Genomic DNA, 13,127 nt, shown 5'->3' on the forward strand with positions numbered 1-13,127 from the left:
TGGGGCCGTAACTCACATACACCCCCCTATACTGGGGCTATATTTGAAGTCGTGGAGGTAGGAAACGATAGGAGGGGGGGGGATAGTTCAACATAATGTTGCATTTTAGACATTCAATAACATCAATAGTGGGGGCTATTTGTGAATTCATTAAATATCGAACTTTTGATGTGTGGCCGTAACTCACATATAGTCCCATAGTTTTATACATTTAGCTCCGGATGCCATAAGGTGGGAGGGGGGGTCTATATGCGCGTACGGACGGTAATATGAACAAAAAAAATGTTTGTTTGTATTGTATGTATGTTAGGGTGATTCTGGTGGTCCACTAATACAGTATACAAACGGTAGGGCTGTCCTAATAGGAGTCAGTGTTAGAGTTACGGGAATATTTGGATTGTGTAAAGATTATGATTATATTAAAATGAGTTTCATCAGAGTTGCCACAAAAATCGATTGGATTATAGATATAATCAAAAAAATATAACAAATAAATGATTAATTAAAATATTTTTTAAAATTGTTTTAATAGTTTATTATTAGAATTTACCTAAAAGTTCAATATTATAGTTATAATTAAATACCGGACTATTAGTATATATCATTTATAACTATTAGATCAATTAAAATAAATCGATTAAAATCAAGATAGTTAAATTAAATGAATAAATAATTTTTATAATTATTTAATTAAATATTTTTAAATAAATATTTTCATTAATATAATATTATAGCTATTGATTGAAATATGTATTATATTTCTAGATATTAAAATAATATAGATAATAAATAATTTCGTTATGTTTATTATTTTACTTAATTGTTTATATTAAATTACAATTACAAAAATATATGTAAAGTTTTTTATTTAATAATAAATAAACACATCAAATATCAATTTCAGAAATTTAAGTTATTTAAAAAAATTTTATTATAACAACTATTAAATAAATTAATTTTTTATATCTATTATTAAACTTAGTTGTTTATATTAAGTTACAATTACAAAAATATATGTAAGGTTTTTTATTTAATAATAAAAAAGACATATTAAATAACAATTTATGAAATTTAAGTATTTTTAAAAAATTTAATTATAATTATAACTGTTTTATAAACTATCTATTGATTCAATTATAGTTAATAATTTAAAATTCATTAAACAATAATTTAAATAATTGTCAAAAAATGTATTGTTTGATAGCATTGATGTGTAAGTATTGTTAACTTTATTATTACAATTTAGTTGTATTTATATCAATATATCATAAAATTGACACAAAAAACAAATAATTTTTAAAAATTTAAGTTATAATCAGTGTTTGCAATGTTGTTGATGTTGTTGTTGTGTTTGGCCTACAAATCGGTGATTATCCGGACATTACTAATACTCCGGACTGTGGTATCGGTCGTGAGTCGCAACTGATGACCGACCGGTGCTTTGAATGGCACAGTAGTCGTGATTTAATGAACACTTCCTCCTCCTTGTCCTCAATAGTCAACGGAAGGGATGCAAAGAGGGCTGAATTGCCATATATTGTATACATTGAGCAATGGGTGGACAACAAATACAGGTATGATTTCAATTATAATAATTATAGGGTGTTTGGTTGGTTGGGTTGGGTTGGTGGGTGAGTATCAATCTAGGATTTTTATCCAGTAATTTCCAGTAAGAAAACGATTTTTTAAACATCTCGCAGCCCACAAGTATTTATTGTTTTACTAACTTTATTTATCTTAAACTTAAACTATTTAACTCTCTCTTTTTTTTACAAAATTTTTTAGTTGAATATTTTTTTTAATTAAAATAATGTTAGTTTTAGATGTGTTTTTTACTTGATTTTAACTGTTAATAATCATAATTAGATTCTTATGATTTAAAAAAAAACATTTACTAAAATAGTATCGATTAAAACTAAAATTTTTTATAAACTTCAAAGAATGTTTTAGGCGCCCAAATTTTAGGGGGAGGGGGGAGGGAAGGGTTATTTATACTTGTTTTTAAGCTACAATTTTTCCCATTTGGTCAAAATGAAAAAGTCTGGGATGGTCAAATCCTAAAAGCTCAATCTTAGGAAGGGGGGGCAATTTGGCTTGACCTCACCCTACCCCACCCCCTTGCTTAACCCTGATATATATATATATATATATATATATATATGATATACTATAATACAGTTCCAGTTGTACGGGTTCGGTACTCAACCGTAATTGGATCGTAACGGCCGGTCATTGTATAATAGATTGTTTGCCAGATGTTTGCAATTGGAAAGTATATCCGGGAATTGTGGACATCAATGATAAAGGAGACGACTATGGAGTCAAACGATTTATAATACATGAAAACTATACGAATGGGGTTAGCGATGACAACGATATTGCATTAATACAAGTCATGAAACCAATGAATTTTACGGCAAAAAGTGGTCAATATTATCGGCAACTAAATTCTATTTGTTTGCCGCAAAATGGTCTCAACAACACCGGCGGCGGCGGCTATAAGTATGCATTGATTGCCGGCTTTGGTTTAATGGCTAAAGAAGATAAGTATTACTTAATCGATGATCACATCCAACCTAATCGGCTACAAATGGGTTGGACTCGGGTATTGCCGGTCAAACCGAATGATAATCCCAATCACTTGACGGTCAATGTCTATCCATTTCCCGGCGGTTCCCATACTTGTAATGTGAGTGATTGATTGAGTGGGGTTTATATATTTTTAAACTAAAATATGAATTAAAAATTATTTTATAATCAATTATAGGGCGATTCTGGTGGTCCACTCATCCAGTATACCAACGGTAGGGCTGTCCTAATAGGTGTGGCGTCCAGTACTAGGATATATAAAGTTACTTATAAGTGTGTATTAGAGGAACAGATGAATATGACATTCATCAAAGTGTTAACAAAAATTAATTGGATTAAACAACAAATTAATGGATAGTTTCAGAAAGAGAGAGAGAGAGAGAGAGAGAGAGAGAGAGAGAGAGAGAGAGATTTAATACATTATTAAAATGTTAATTCAATAAATAATTTAATTTGTTTACTATTAGCAACAATATATTGTACTATAAAATACAGTTTAATTTATTTGTTAGTATTATTTATAGTATTAATATTATTATTATTATTTTAAGTACTACTACTACTGCTGCTGCCATTACCACTACTACCACTACTACCACTACCACCACTACCACCACTACCACCACTACCACCACTACCACCACTACCACCACTACCACCACTACCACCACTACCACCACTACCACCACTACCACCACTACCACCACTACCACCACTACCACCACTACCACCACTACCACCACTACCACCACTACCACCACTACCACCACTACCACCACTACCACCACTACCACCACTACCACCACTACCACCACTACCACCACTACCACCACTACCACCACTACCACCACTACTAGATTTAGTTGCCTGACACATATAGTGTTAGTACAGTGTAATAATTAATTACTATATACAGTATAAAAATAATATATCATAACCCCCCCCCCACCCACAAATAAATACATTTTATTTTTTGTTTTGTCAGAATAAAAGATAAATTTAAATAGAATTTTTAAAATATTTTTGTTTGTTTGAATAAAAGTTAAATTTAAATAAAATTTTAAAATTAGTTTTGTTGTAAAATATTACAATAAATATTATAACTTATTTCCAAACAATTACTGATAATAATCAGATGATTAGTTATCAAATAATTAATTAATTATTTAATAGTTATATAAATATAATAGTATACTATAATCTATATATATAAGTATTAATTTATTAATTTATAACTTTTAAATGTATAGTAAGTTTTTTTAGTATTTTTGTTATTATATTATACAAAGCATTTGTTTTAAAATATTAAAATATATTTATATATATAACTTATTTTAATAATACATGTATTATAATTATAAATAAAAATATTGTATTTGAAATAAATATTTTTAATAAAACAATTTTTTTGTAAATCAACGTGTAAATGAAATGTTTTTAAAATATTTTTTTATTGACAAATTTAAAAAATCAAATTTACATTATTTTAGTAAAATTATTTTTTTACTATAGATATGAAACTGAATTTAATATTTTTGTTATTGAAAATATTGTTTTTTAAAAAATGTAATTTATTAGCGTAGTATATTTTTTTAATAAATTATAAATATATATATATTATATATATTTATGATATATTAATATTAATTTAGGCATTAATATCATCATCGACTCAATTAACATCATCGGAGACACATTGATCCGGCCATCACTCGGACGATGATGTCGTATGGAAATTGGCCACTGATTGCCTAAAAACTGATTTTATTGRCCAGTTTTATTGGTTTAAGTGGCCAGTGGTTTAAGTTTTATTTATATATATATAGTATAAGTTAGGCTATAATATACAACAATTAATGTTGAATATTATATTTTCTGTTATTCAAAAATTTTCATATTATATATTATTTACTTATAAAACTGTTTTTTGGTTAAAGGAATCAAATATATGTAATATATATAAAGTGTGTTTCAATCGTATAAAACCACAACAAAAAAATTGAATAACTTTTGATAGGATTGAGATTTTTTAATGAAATTTTAGATAATAAAACTTCAAACATTTTTACATCTGTTGATGTGTTTATATGTCATACCGTAACAATGGTTTGTCCGCACCGCGCGATTTAACTAAAAATAGCGTTTAACTCGTATAAAACCAGTCGCGAGACGTATAAGAAATCAATACTATTTCTCTCAAAGTTTTTCATTGTTGAAGTGGTCTTAATTAGACATTTATGTGATTTTTTATACGTATAACCAATTAAAACAAAATTTTTTGATAAATTTTATAAAATATATACTACAATTAATAAAAGTTATAAATATCTTTAAAGTACAATATGATTTGATGAAAATATCAACAACTAAATATAGGATTATTTAATACTATAACAAATTAATGCTAATTTATTGAAATTTTTAGTAACGTAGGTTTAGTTGTTGATATTTTCATCAAATCATATTGTACTTTAAAGATATTTATAACTTTTATTAATTGTAGTATATATTTTATAAAATTTATCAAAAAATTTAGGCTATAATATACAACAATTAATGTTGAATATTATATTTTCTGTTATTCAAAAATTTTCATATTATTTATTATTTACTTATAAAACTGTTTTATTTTTGGTTAAAGAATCGAATATATGTAATATATATATATATATTATGTATTAATTCTGTATTTAATTAACAGATTATCAACTTTTCTAACTAAATAATTTAAAAAATCATTGACTAATTACATACTAAAAATAATAATTATTTTTATATAATTTTTATTATTAAAATCATGATAATTAATTTAAAATGAATAAATGCTTGATGTAAAAATTATTTTTATAATTATCAATTAAAAATTGCTAATTAAATATATTTATTAAGAAAACATTTAGATATTAATTGAAATATGTATTATATTACTAGATATTAAAATAATTTATAAATTAAATAAATTAATTTTTATATCTATTATTAAACTTAGTTGTTTATATTAAGTTACAATTACAAATATATATGTAAAGTTTTTTATTTAATAATAAAAAACACTTATTAAATAACAATTTATGAAATTTAAGTATTTTTAAGAAATTTTATTATAATTATAACTGTTTTAAAAACTATCTATTGATTGAATTATAGTTTAATATTTAACTTTTATTAAACTGTTATTTAAATAATTGTCAAAAAAAATGTTTTGTTTGATAGCATTGATGTGTAAGTATTGTTAACTTTATTATTACAATTTAGTTGTATTTATATCAATATATTATAAAATTAATACAAAAAAAATTAAAGTCTTGATAGGTGTTGTGGTTGGCCTACAAATCGGTGATTATCCGGACATTATTAATACTACTGACTGTGGTATCGGTCGTGAGTCGCAACTGATGACCGACCGGTGCTTTGAATGGCACAGTAGTCGTGATTTAATGAACACTTCCTCCTCCTTGTCCTCAATAGTCAACGGAAGGGACGCAAAGAGGGCTGAATTGCCATATATTGTATACATTGAGAAATGGAAAGACAACGACAAGTATTTCGACTATTTTTATATATTAATAGATAATTTATAACTAATTATTATTATTATTATTAATAACTTCACTTAACTCTCTCTCTCTCTCTCTCTCTGACTATAAATATATATATTTAATCTGATATTTTATATAAATCCAGTACTCGATGTACGGGAACTGTACTCAACCAGCACTGGATACTGACTGCTGCCCACTGTTATGAGGAATGTGACAATTGTTTATATAAAATATATGCGGGAATTATAGATATTAGATATCCGGGCATTGATTATGGTATCAATAGAATCATTGTTCACGAAAACAATTCAGCTGTCAATGACTTAGCACTGATTAATGTAAAAATACCGATGAATTTCAGTACAAACAATGGTTACTATTATCGGCAGATAAACGGTATTTGTTTGCCGACTATCGATCAAAACAATACCGACTACGAGTACGCCGTAATCGCCGGTTTTGGTTTGACTGCCGGACATGAAAGGAAATCTGAGTTACAAATGGGTTGGATTCGCATAAACCCTATTAACCCAAACGATCCAAACATGTTATATGCCGTCACATATCCGGAACCGCCTAACGGCTCACATCTATGCAATGTATGTATTGTTTTGACAATTATTATTTATATATTATTAAGGGTTAAGCAAGTTTTTTTTTTGGATTTTAGGGAGGGGGGTCTTTAGGAGGTAAAATGACAAAAATCTTAGAGGTATAGAGTGTGGTGTAGATCTCAAAAAAAATTCTTTATATTCCTAAATATTCCCATATAAATCCCTTAAAGTTACCTAAATTCCCATATAAATTCCCACGAAAATAGGTAATTTCTACTTAAATTACGTTATTTTTTAATATATTTTATTTGATTAATAAAAACTTAAATTTTAACTAAAATTTTGAAATACAAAGGACTATATTTTCCATTTGGTTAATAAAGTTTGGGCTGTAAAATACTAAAATTTCGATCTTAGAGGGGGTATTTTAGTTTTACCTCCTATCCCCTTGCTTGACCCTGATATTAATATCTAAAAAAACGTTTGTTTGTATGGTTGGTTGGTTAGGGTGATTCTGGCGGTCCAATAATACAGTATACAAACGGTAGGGCTGTCCTAATAGGAGTCACTGTTAGAGGTAACGGAATATTTGGATTATGTATAACAGATGAACCAATGAAAATGCAATTCATAAGAGTTGCCACAAAAATCAATTGGATTATCGATATAATCAACAACAAAAAAATACAACAAATAAATAATTAATTAAAATATTAATTCACAAATAGTTTATTATTAAGGAAAACAAATTATTATTAGAATTTACCTAAAAGTTTAATATTATAGTTATAATCAAATACCGGACTATTAGTATATCATTTATAACTATTAGTTCAATTAAAATCAAGATAGTTAATTTAAATTAATAAATAATTTTTATAATCATTTAATTAAATATTGTTAAATAAATATTTTCAATAATATATTAGGTGTTGTTCACATATTACGTTCGCACTTGAGGGGGGGGGGGTTAGCCAAAGCGAACTTTTGCGAACGAGGGGGAGGGGAGGGGTAGAGACTTTAAGAACGTTCGCATTTAGGTAATATCTTATTTTTTGTATATATGTTAAGGATAAGCAATCGTAATTTTTTAAATGACTACATGCGAACAATTGCGAACATAGGGGAGGGAGGGGGTCTAGATTTCTTAAAAAGTGCGAACGTAATATGTGAACAACGCCTTATAGCTATTGATTGAAATATGTATTATAATCTAGAAAATAAATAATTTCGTTATGTTTATTATTTTACTTAATTGTTTATATTAAATTACAATTACAAAAATATATGTAAAGTTTTATATTTAATAATAAAAAAGACATTAGAAATCAATTTCTAAAATTTATGTATTTTTAAAAAATTTTATTATAATTATAACTGTTTTGCTTATATTGATTCAATTATAGTTAATATTTAACTTTAAATAAACTATTAATTAAATAATTGCTAAAAATGTTACAAAATGATAGCATTATGTAAGTATTGTTAACTTTATTATTACAATTTAGTTGTATTTATATCAATATATTATAAAATTAACACAAAAAGCAAATAATTAAAGTTATAATCAGTGTTTGCAATGTTGTTGTGTTTGGCCTACAAATCGGTGATTATCCGGACATTACTAATACTACTGACTGTGGTATCGGTCGTGAGTCGCAACTGATGACCGACCGGTGCTTTGAATGGCACAGTAGTCGTGATTTAATGAACACTTCCTCCTCCTTGTCCTCAATAGTCAACGGAAGGGACGCAAAGAGGGCTGAATTGCCATATATTGTATACATTGAGAAATGGAAAGACAACGACAAGTATTTCGACTATTTTTATATATTAATAGATAATTTATAACTAATTATCATTATTAATAATAGCTTCACTTAAACATCTCTCTCTCTCTCTCTCTCTCTCTCTCTCTCTCTCTCTCTCTCTGACTATAAATATATATATAATCTGATATTTTATATAAATCCAGTACTCGATGTACGGGTAATGTATAAGAATTAAATTCTAATAAAAGTTAAATTTAAATAAAATTTTAAAATTAGTTTTGTTGTAAAATATTACAATAAATATTATAACTTATTTCCAAATAATTACTGATAATAATCAGATTATTAGTTATCAATTAATTAACTAATTATTTAATAGTTATATAAATATAATAGTATACTATAATCTATATATAAGTATTAATTTATAATTTTATAACTTTTAAATGTATAGTAAGTTTTTTTAGTATTTTTGTTATTATATTATACAAAGCATTTGTTTTAAAATATTAAAATATATTTATATATATATAACTTATTTTAATAATACATGTATTATAATTATAAATAAAAATATTGTGTTTAAAATAAATATTTTTAATAAAACAAATTTTTTAAATATATTTTACTTGTGAATTAAAGTGTAAATGAAATGTTTTCAAAATATTTTTTTATTGACAATTTTAAAAAATCAAATTTACATTATTTTAGTAAAATTATTTTTTTACTATAGATATGAATCTGAATTTTATATTTTTGTTATTGAAAATATTGTTTTTTTAAAAAATGTAATTTAGCTTATAGTTTACAAAATAATAATTTAAATATTTAACTAAAATCACGTAATATAATATAAATATATAACTAAATTTTATAATAATTTATAAATTTATTATTTTTACAAAAAAAATATTTTACTATTAAAAGTTAAAGTTATTACATTAATAATATATAAAAATTATTGTTTTATAAACAACAATTTTAAAAATATTTTTTTTTAAAATCACGTATATATATTAAATATTTAAATATAATAATAATAATTTTTAAAAAATATTTTAGTAGTTTTATATTAGTTTTATTTAACAGTTAAAAATATATATTTAAAATTTTTTTTATTTAGTATCTAAAACTATTTTTTTAACCATCAAGTTATTGAATTGTGAGAAATATTGTTATTTAATATTTAAAATACATTTTAAAAAAAAACAATTAAATAATTAATTTTATCAATTAATTTTAAGTGATAGTGTGATAATGATTACTAAATTACTAATTGGACTACTAATTGCAATTGACCCGGATATTGTTAGCGCAAATAATAAGGTATTTATAATTATTTTTGTTGTAATTAATGTTGATATTTATTAATAAAAGCATTAGAAATATTTATTATAATTATGAATTAAATAAAATAAAAATGATTACTTGATTACTCATAAGTTTTACAAATATTCAAAATAAAAGTTATATTATAGTTTTTGATCTTAAGTTTTGTTTTAAGTTTTGTTTTAAGTTTTGTTTTAAGTTTTGTTTTAAGTTTTGTTTTAAGTTTTGTTTTAAGTTTTGTTTTAAGTTTTAAGTGTTTAAGTTATACAATAGTATAGTATACTTTATACCACTATATATATATATATATATATACCTGTATAGTACTGTATATAAATTTATATCTAATATATATATACTATATATCAGTGATAAATGTTAAGTGTTATCATGATAACTTTTTCATTTAGCTATCAGACCTTGTTTATGGCACATATAAAATTTAAAATTATAAATATATATCATTAATTTTTGTGTGTATGTTTTAATTTTATCCAGGATCTTTACATAAATTATAATAAAAATATTTTTTTAGTATTTGTAACTTTTATCACTATATAAACTGTATAAATTGTTTATATGTACTGTAGAAAGTAATAGTTTTTTAATACTTTTAAATAACTTTGTATTTTTTTTAGAGACTATTATTTAAAAAGTTTTATAATATTTAAGTATATTATGTTTATAATATATCCTATATACAGTATATATTTAAAATATCAATATTTGATAAATTATAGTTTAGTTGACACTTTAAGTTATACAATAGTATAGCTTATTTTATACTTGTATAGTACTGTATATATATACTATAAAAAGTAAAATAGTTTTTTAATACTTTTAAATAACTTTGTATTTTTTGTAGTGACTATTATTTAAATAGTATTATAATATTTAAGTTTATTATGTTTATAATATATATATATTATATTACGTATATACAGTATATATTTATAATATCAATAAATCATAAATTATAGTCTAGTTGAAACTATATATATATTTAGTACACTATTTTTAAAATATACAGAAATAATTAATATATTAATGATTATTTTTTATTGATATAATTTAAGGCATTAACACAATTTAAGAATATTATGTTATTATATATAGTTATTATATATAGTTATTATATATAGTTATTATATATAGTTATTATAAATAGTTATTATATATAGTTATTATATATAGAATATATTTATAATATCTTTGAATAACTTTTATTTAAAAAGTATAATAATATTTAAGTATATTATGTTTATAATATATAAACTATATTACGTATATACAGTATATATTTATAATATCAATATTTAATAAATTATATAATTAATTACACTAAAGCATAACAATTGCATAATAATRTTAATATAATTATATTGAGTATACCGTATAAAACTTAATATTTGCTAACATATGATACAATAAATACARTGTAATTAAATTCAACAAAAAAYATWTACAAATTGAYTTCTAAAMAMCTTATTAGATAAATGTCTATTATTTTATAATCTAAAAATTAATRATAAAACTAATTTTTAAAAAAGTTTTTTAGTATAAATTTTTAAATTTACTATCACTATATTTTAGTCAATAAAAATTGTTAATAAAAGAGATATCAATACATATTGAATAATATTTAGTGAAATATATATTATTATATATGAAATATTTATTATCATTAATAATATATATATATACACATACTTATTATAAATTATAATTGTTTTTATATAATATAATAATATTGAACATTTAAAATTCAAAAAATTAAGTTTAATATTATAAAAATATTGGTTTATTTTTTTAGAAATTAACTATAAAATAATAGTTTATAGCTTTTTAAATAAATATAGTATAAACATACACATACACGTACACATACACATACACATACACATACACATACACATACACATACACATACACATACACATACACATACACATACACATACACATACACATACACATACACATACACATACACATACACATACACATACACATACACATACACATACACATACACATACACATACACATACACATACACATACACATACACATACACATACACATACACATACACACACACACATACACATACACATACACATACACATACACATACACATACACATACACATACACATACACATACACATACACACACATACACATACACATACACATACACATACACATACACATACACATACACACATAAATATTATTATTGTTTATGTTTTATTTAAAATACCATCTATTAGTTACTGTAATGTATAGTGTATTGATTAATAATTTTTTATACTCTATTAATAGTTGTTATAATAGTTGCTAAAAAAAAGTCAAATAGTTGTTAAAATAGTTATTTAAACTGTATTAAATAGTTGTATATAATTGACAAAAAAAGCCAAATAGTTATTGAAATAGTTATTTATTTTTTTATAAATATTTCAACTGATATATAATTCACTTGTTTTCAGCATATTTACAAAAATGGTTTATATAAATAAATAACTATTGTTTCTATGTAGTAATATGAGTTGATAACAGTTTACAGATTTTATATAATTTATAAAACTATTACTTTTTGTTTTTACATTAATAATATATATATTATATTATATATATATATGTTTTATCAAAAAATATTTTTTTAAAAATATATTTGTGCAATATTTTACAAATTAATGCTTATATTTTTCAAAATCAATAAAATAATTATTTATAAGTTTTTATATTTTCTAAACCAACAAATAGTTATTTATAGTTATAATAAAATTTCGGAAATAGCGTCCACTGGTCAACTTCGGTGGACATACTAAGTCACAGTTATAAGCGTTGAACCGACAAAATAATTTTTTTAGTTGGGAATCAAGACACTAGTTATAACAATCACACATTATATATAAAACAATTTTTATACATATATTTAGCCGATTATTGTCTTCGGCCTTAATTTGCGGACAAATTATTGCAATATTTGTTTCGGACAGTAATTGTCTCTATCCTTCATCAGCGAAATTGCTGTACATTTACTATAAGACAGAGACAATTACTGTCCGAAACAAATATTGCAATAAATTGTCCGCAAATTAAGGCCGAAGACAATAATCGGCTAAATATATGTACAAAAATTGTGTGTAATTTAAAGTTTTATATTTAAAATAATTATTTTAATTTTAATAAACAAAGTAAAAATCAAAATTTTATATACTATTTAGTAAAAAAACTACAAAATTTAATATATGTGCCCAACAATTACAAAGTTCAATAAATAATATAATAATACATTTAGTATATTTTATTTTAGTTTTAACGTTATATATATAC

The 13,127-nt window shown here is 23.3% G+C and overlaps 1 protein-coding gene across 1 annotated transcript; it reads left to right on the forward strand.

Annotated features, from left to right (window-relative positions):
- The first annotated feature begins 1,153 nt into the window (after window positions 1–1,153).
- On the forward strand, window positions 1,154–2,947 carry LOC128954454 (lectizyme-like). Its single transcript, XM_054300034.1, has 4 exons — window positions 1,154–1,213; window positions 1,310–1,574; window positions 2,179–2,689; window positions 2,768–2,947. The coding sequence occupies exons 1-4, from the start codon at window positions 1,189–1,191 to the stop codon at window positions 2,945–2,947; spliced, it is 981 nt and encodes a 326-aa protein (XP_054156009.1). The 5' UTR covers window positions 1,154–1,188.
- Window positions 2,948–13,127: the final 10,180 nt, after the last annotated feature.

This window comes from Oppia nitens, unplaced genomic scaffold (assembly GCF_028296485.1).
Source record: "Oppia nitens isolate AA-2021 unplaced genomic scaffold, nextdenovo-longstitch-racon4-pilon3 scaffold27_pilon_pilon_pilon, whole genome shotgun sequence".
Taxonomy (NCBI): Eukaryota; Metazoa; Arthropoda; class Arachnida; order Sarcoptiformes; family Oppiidae; genus Oppia; species Oppia nitens.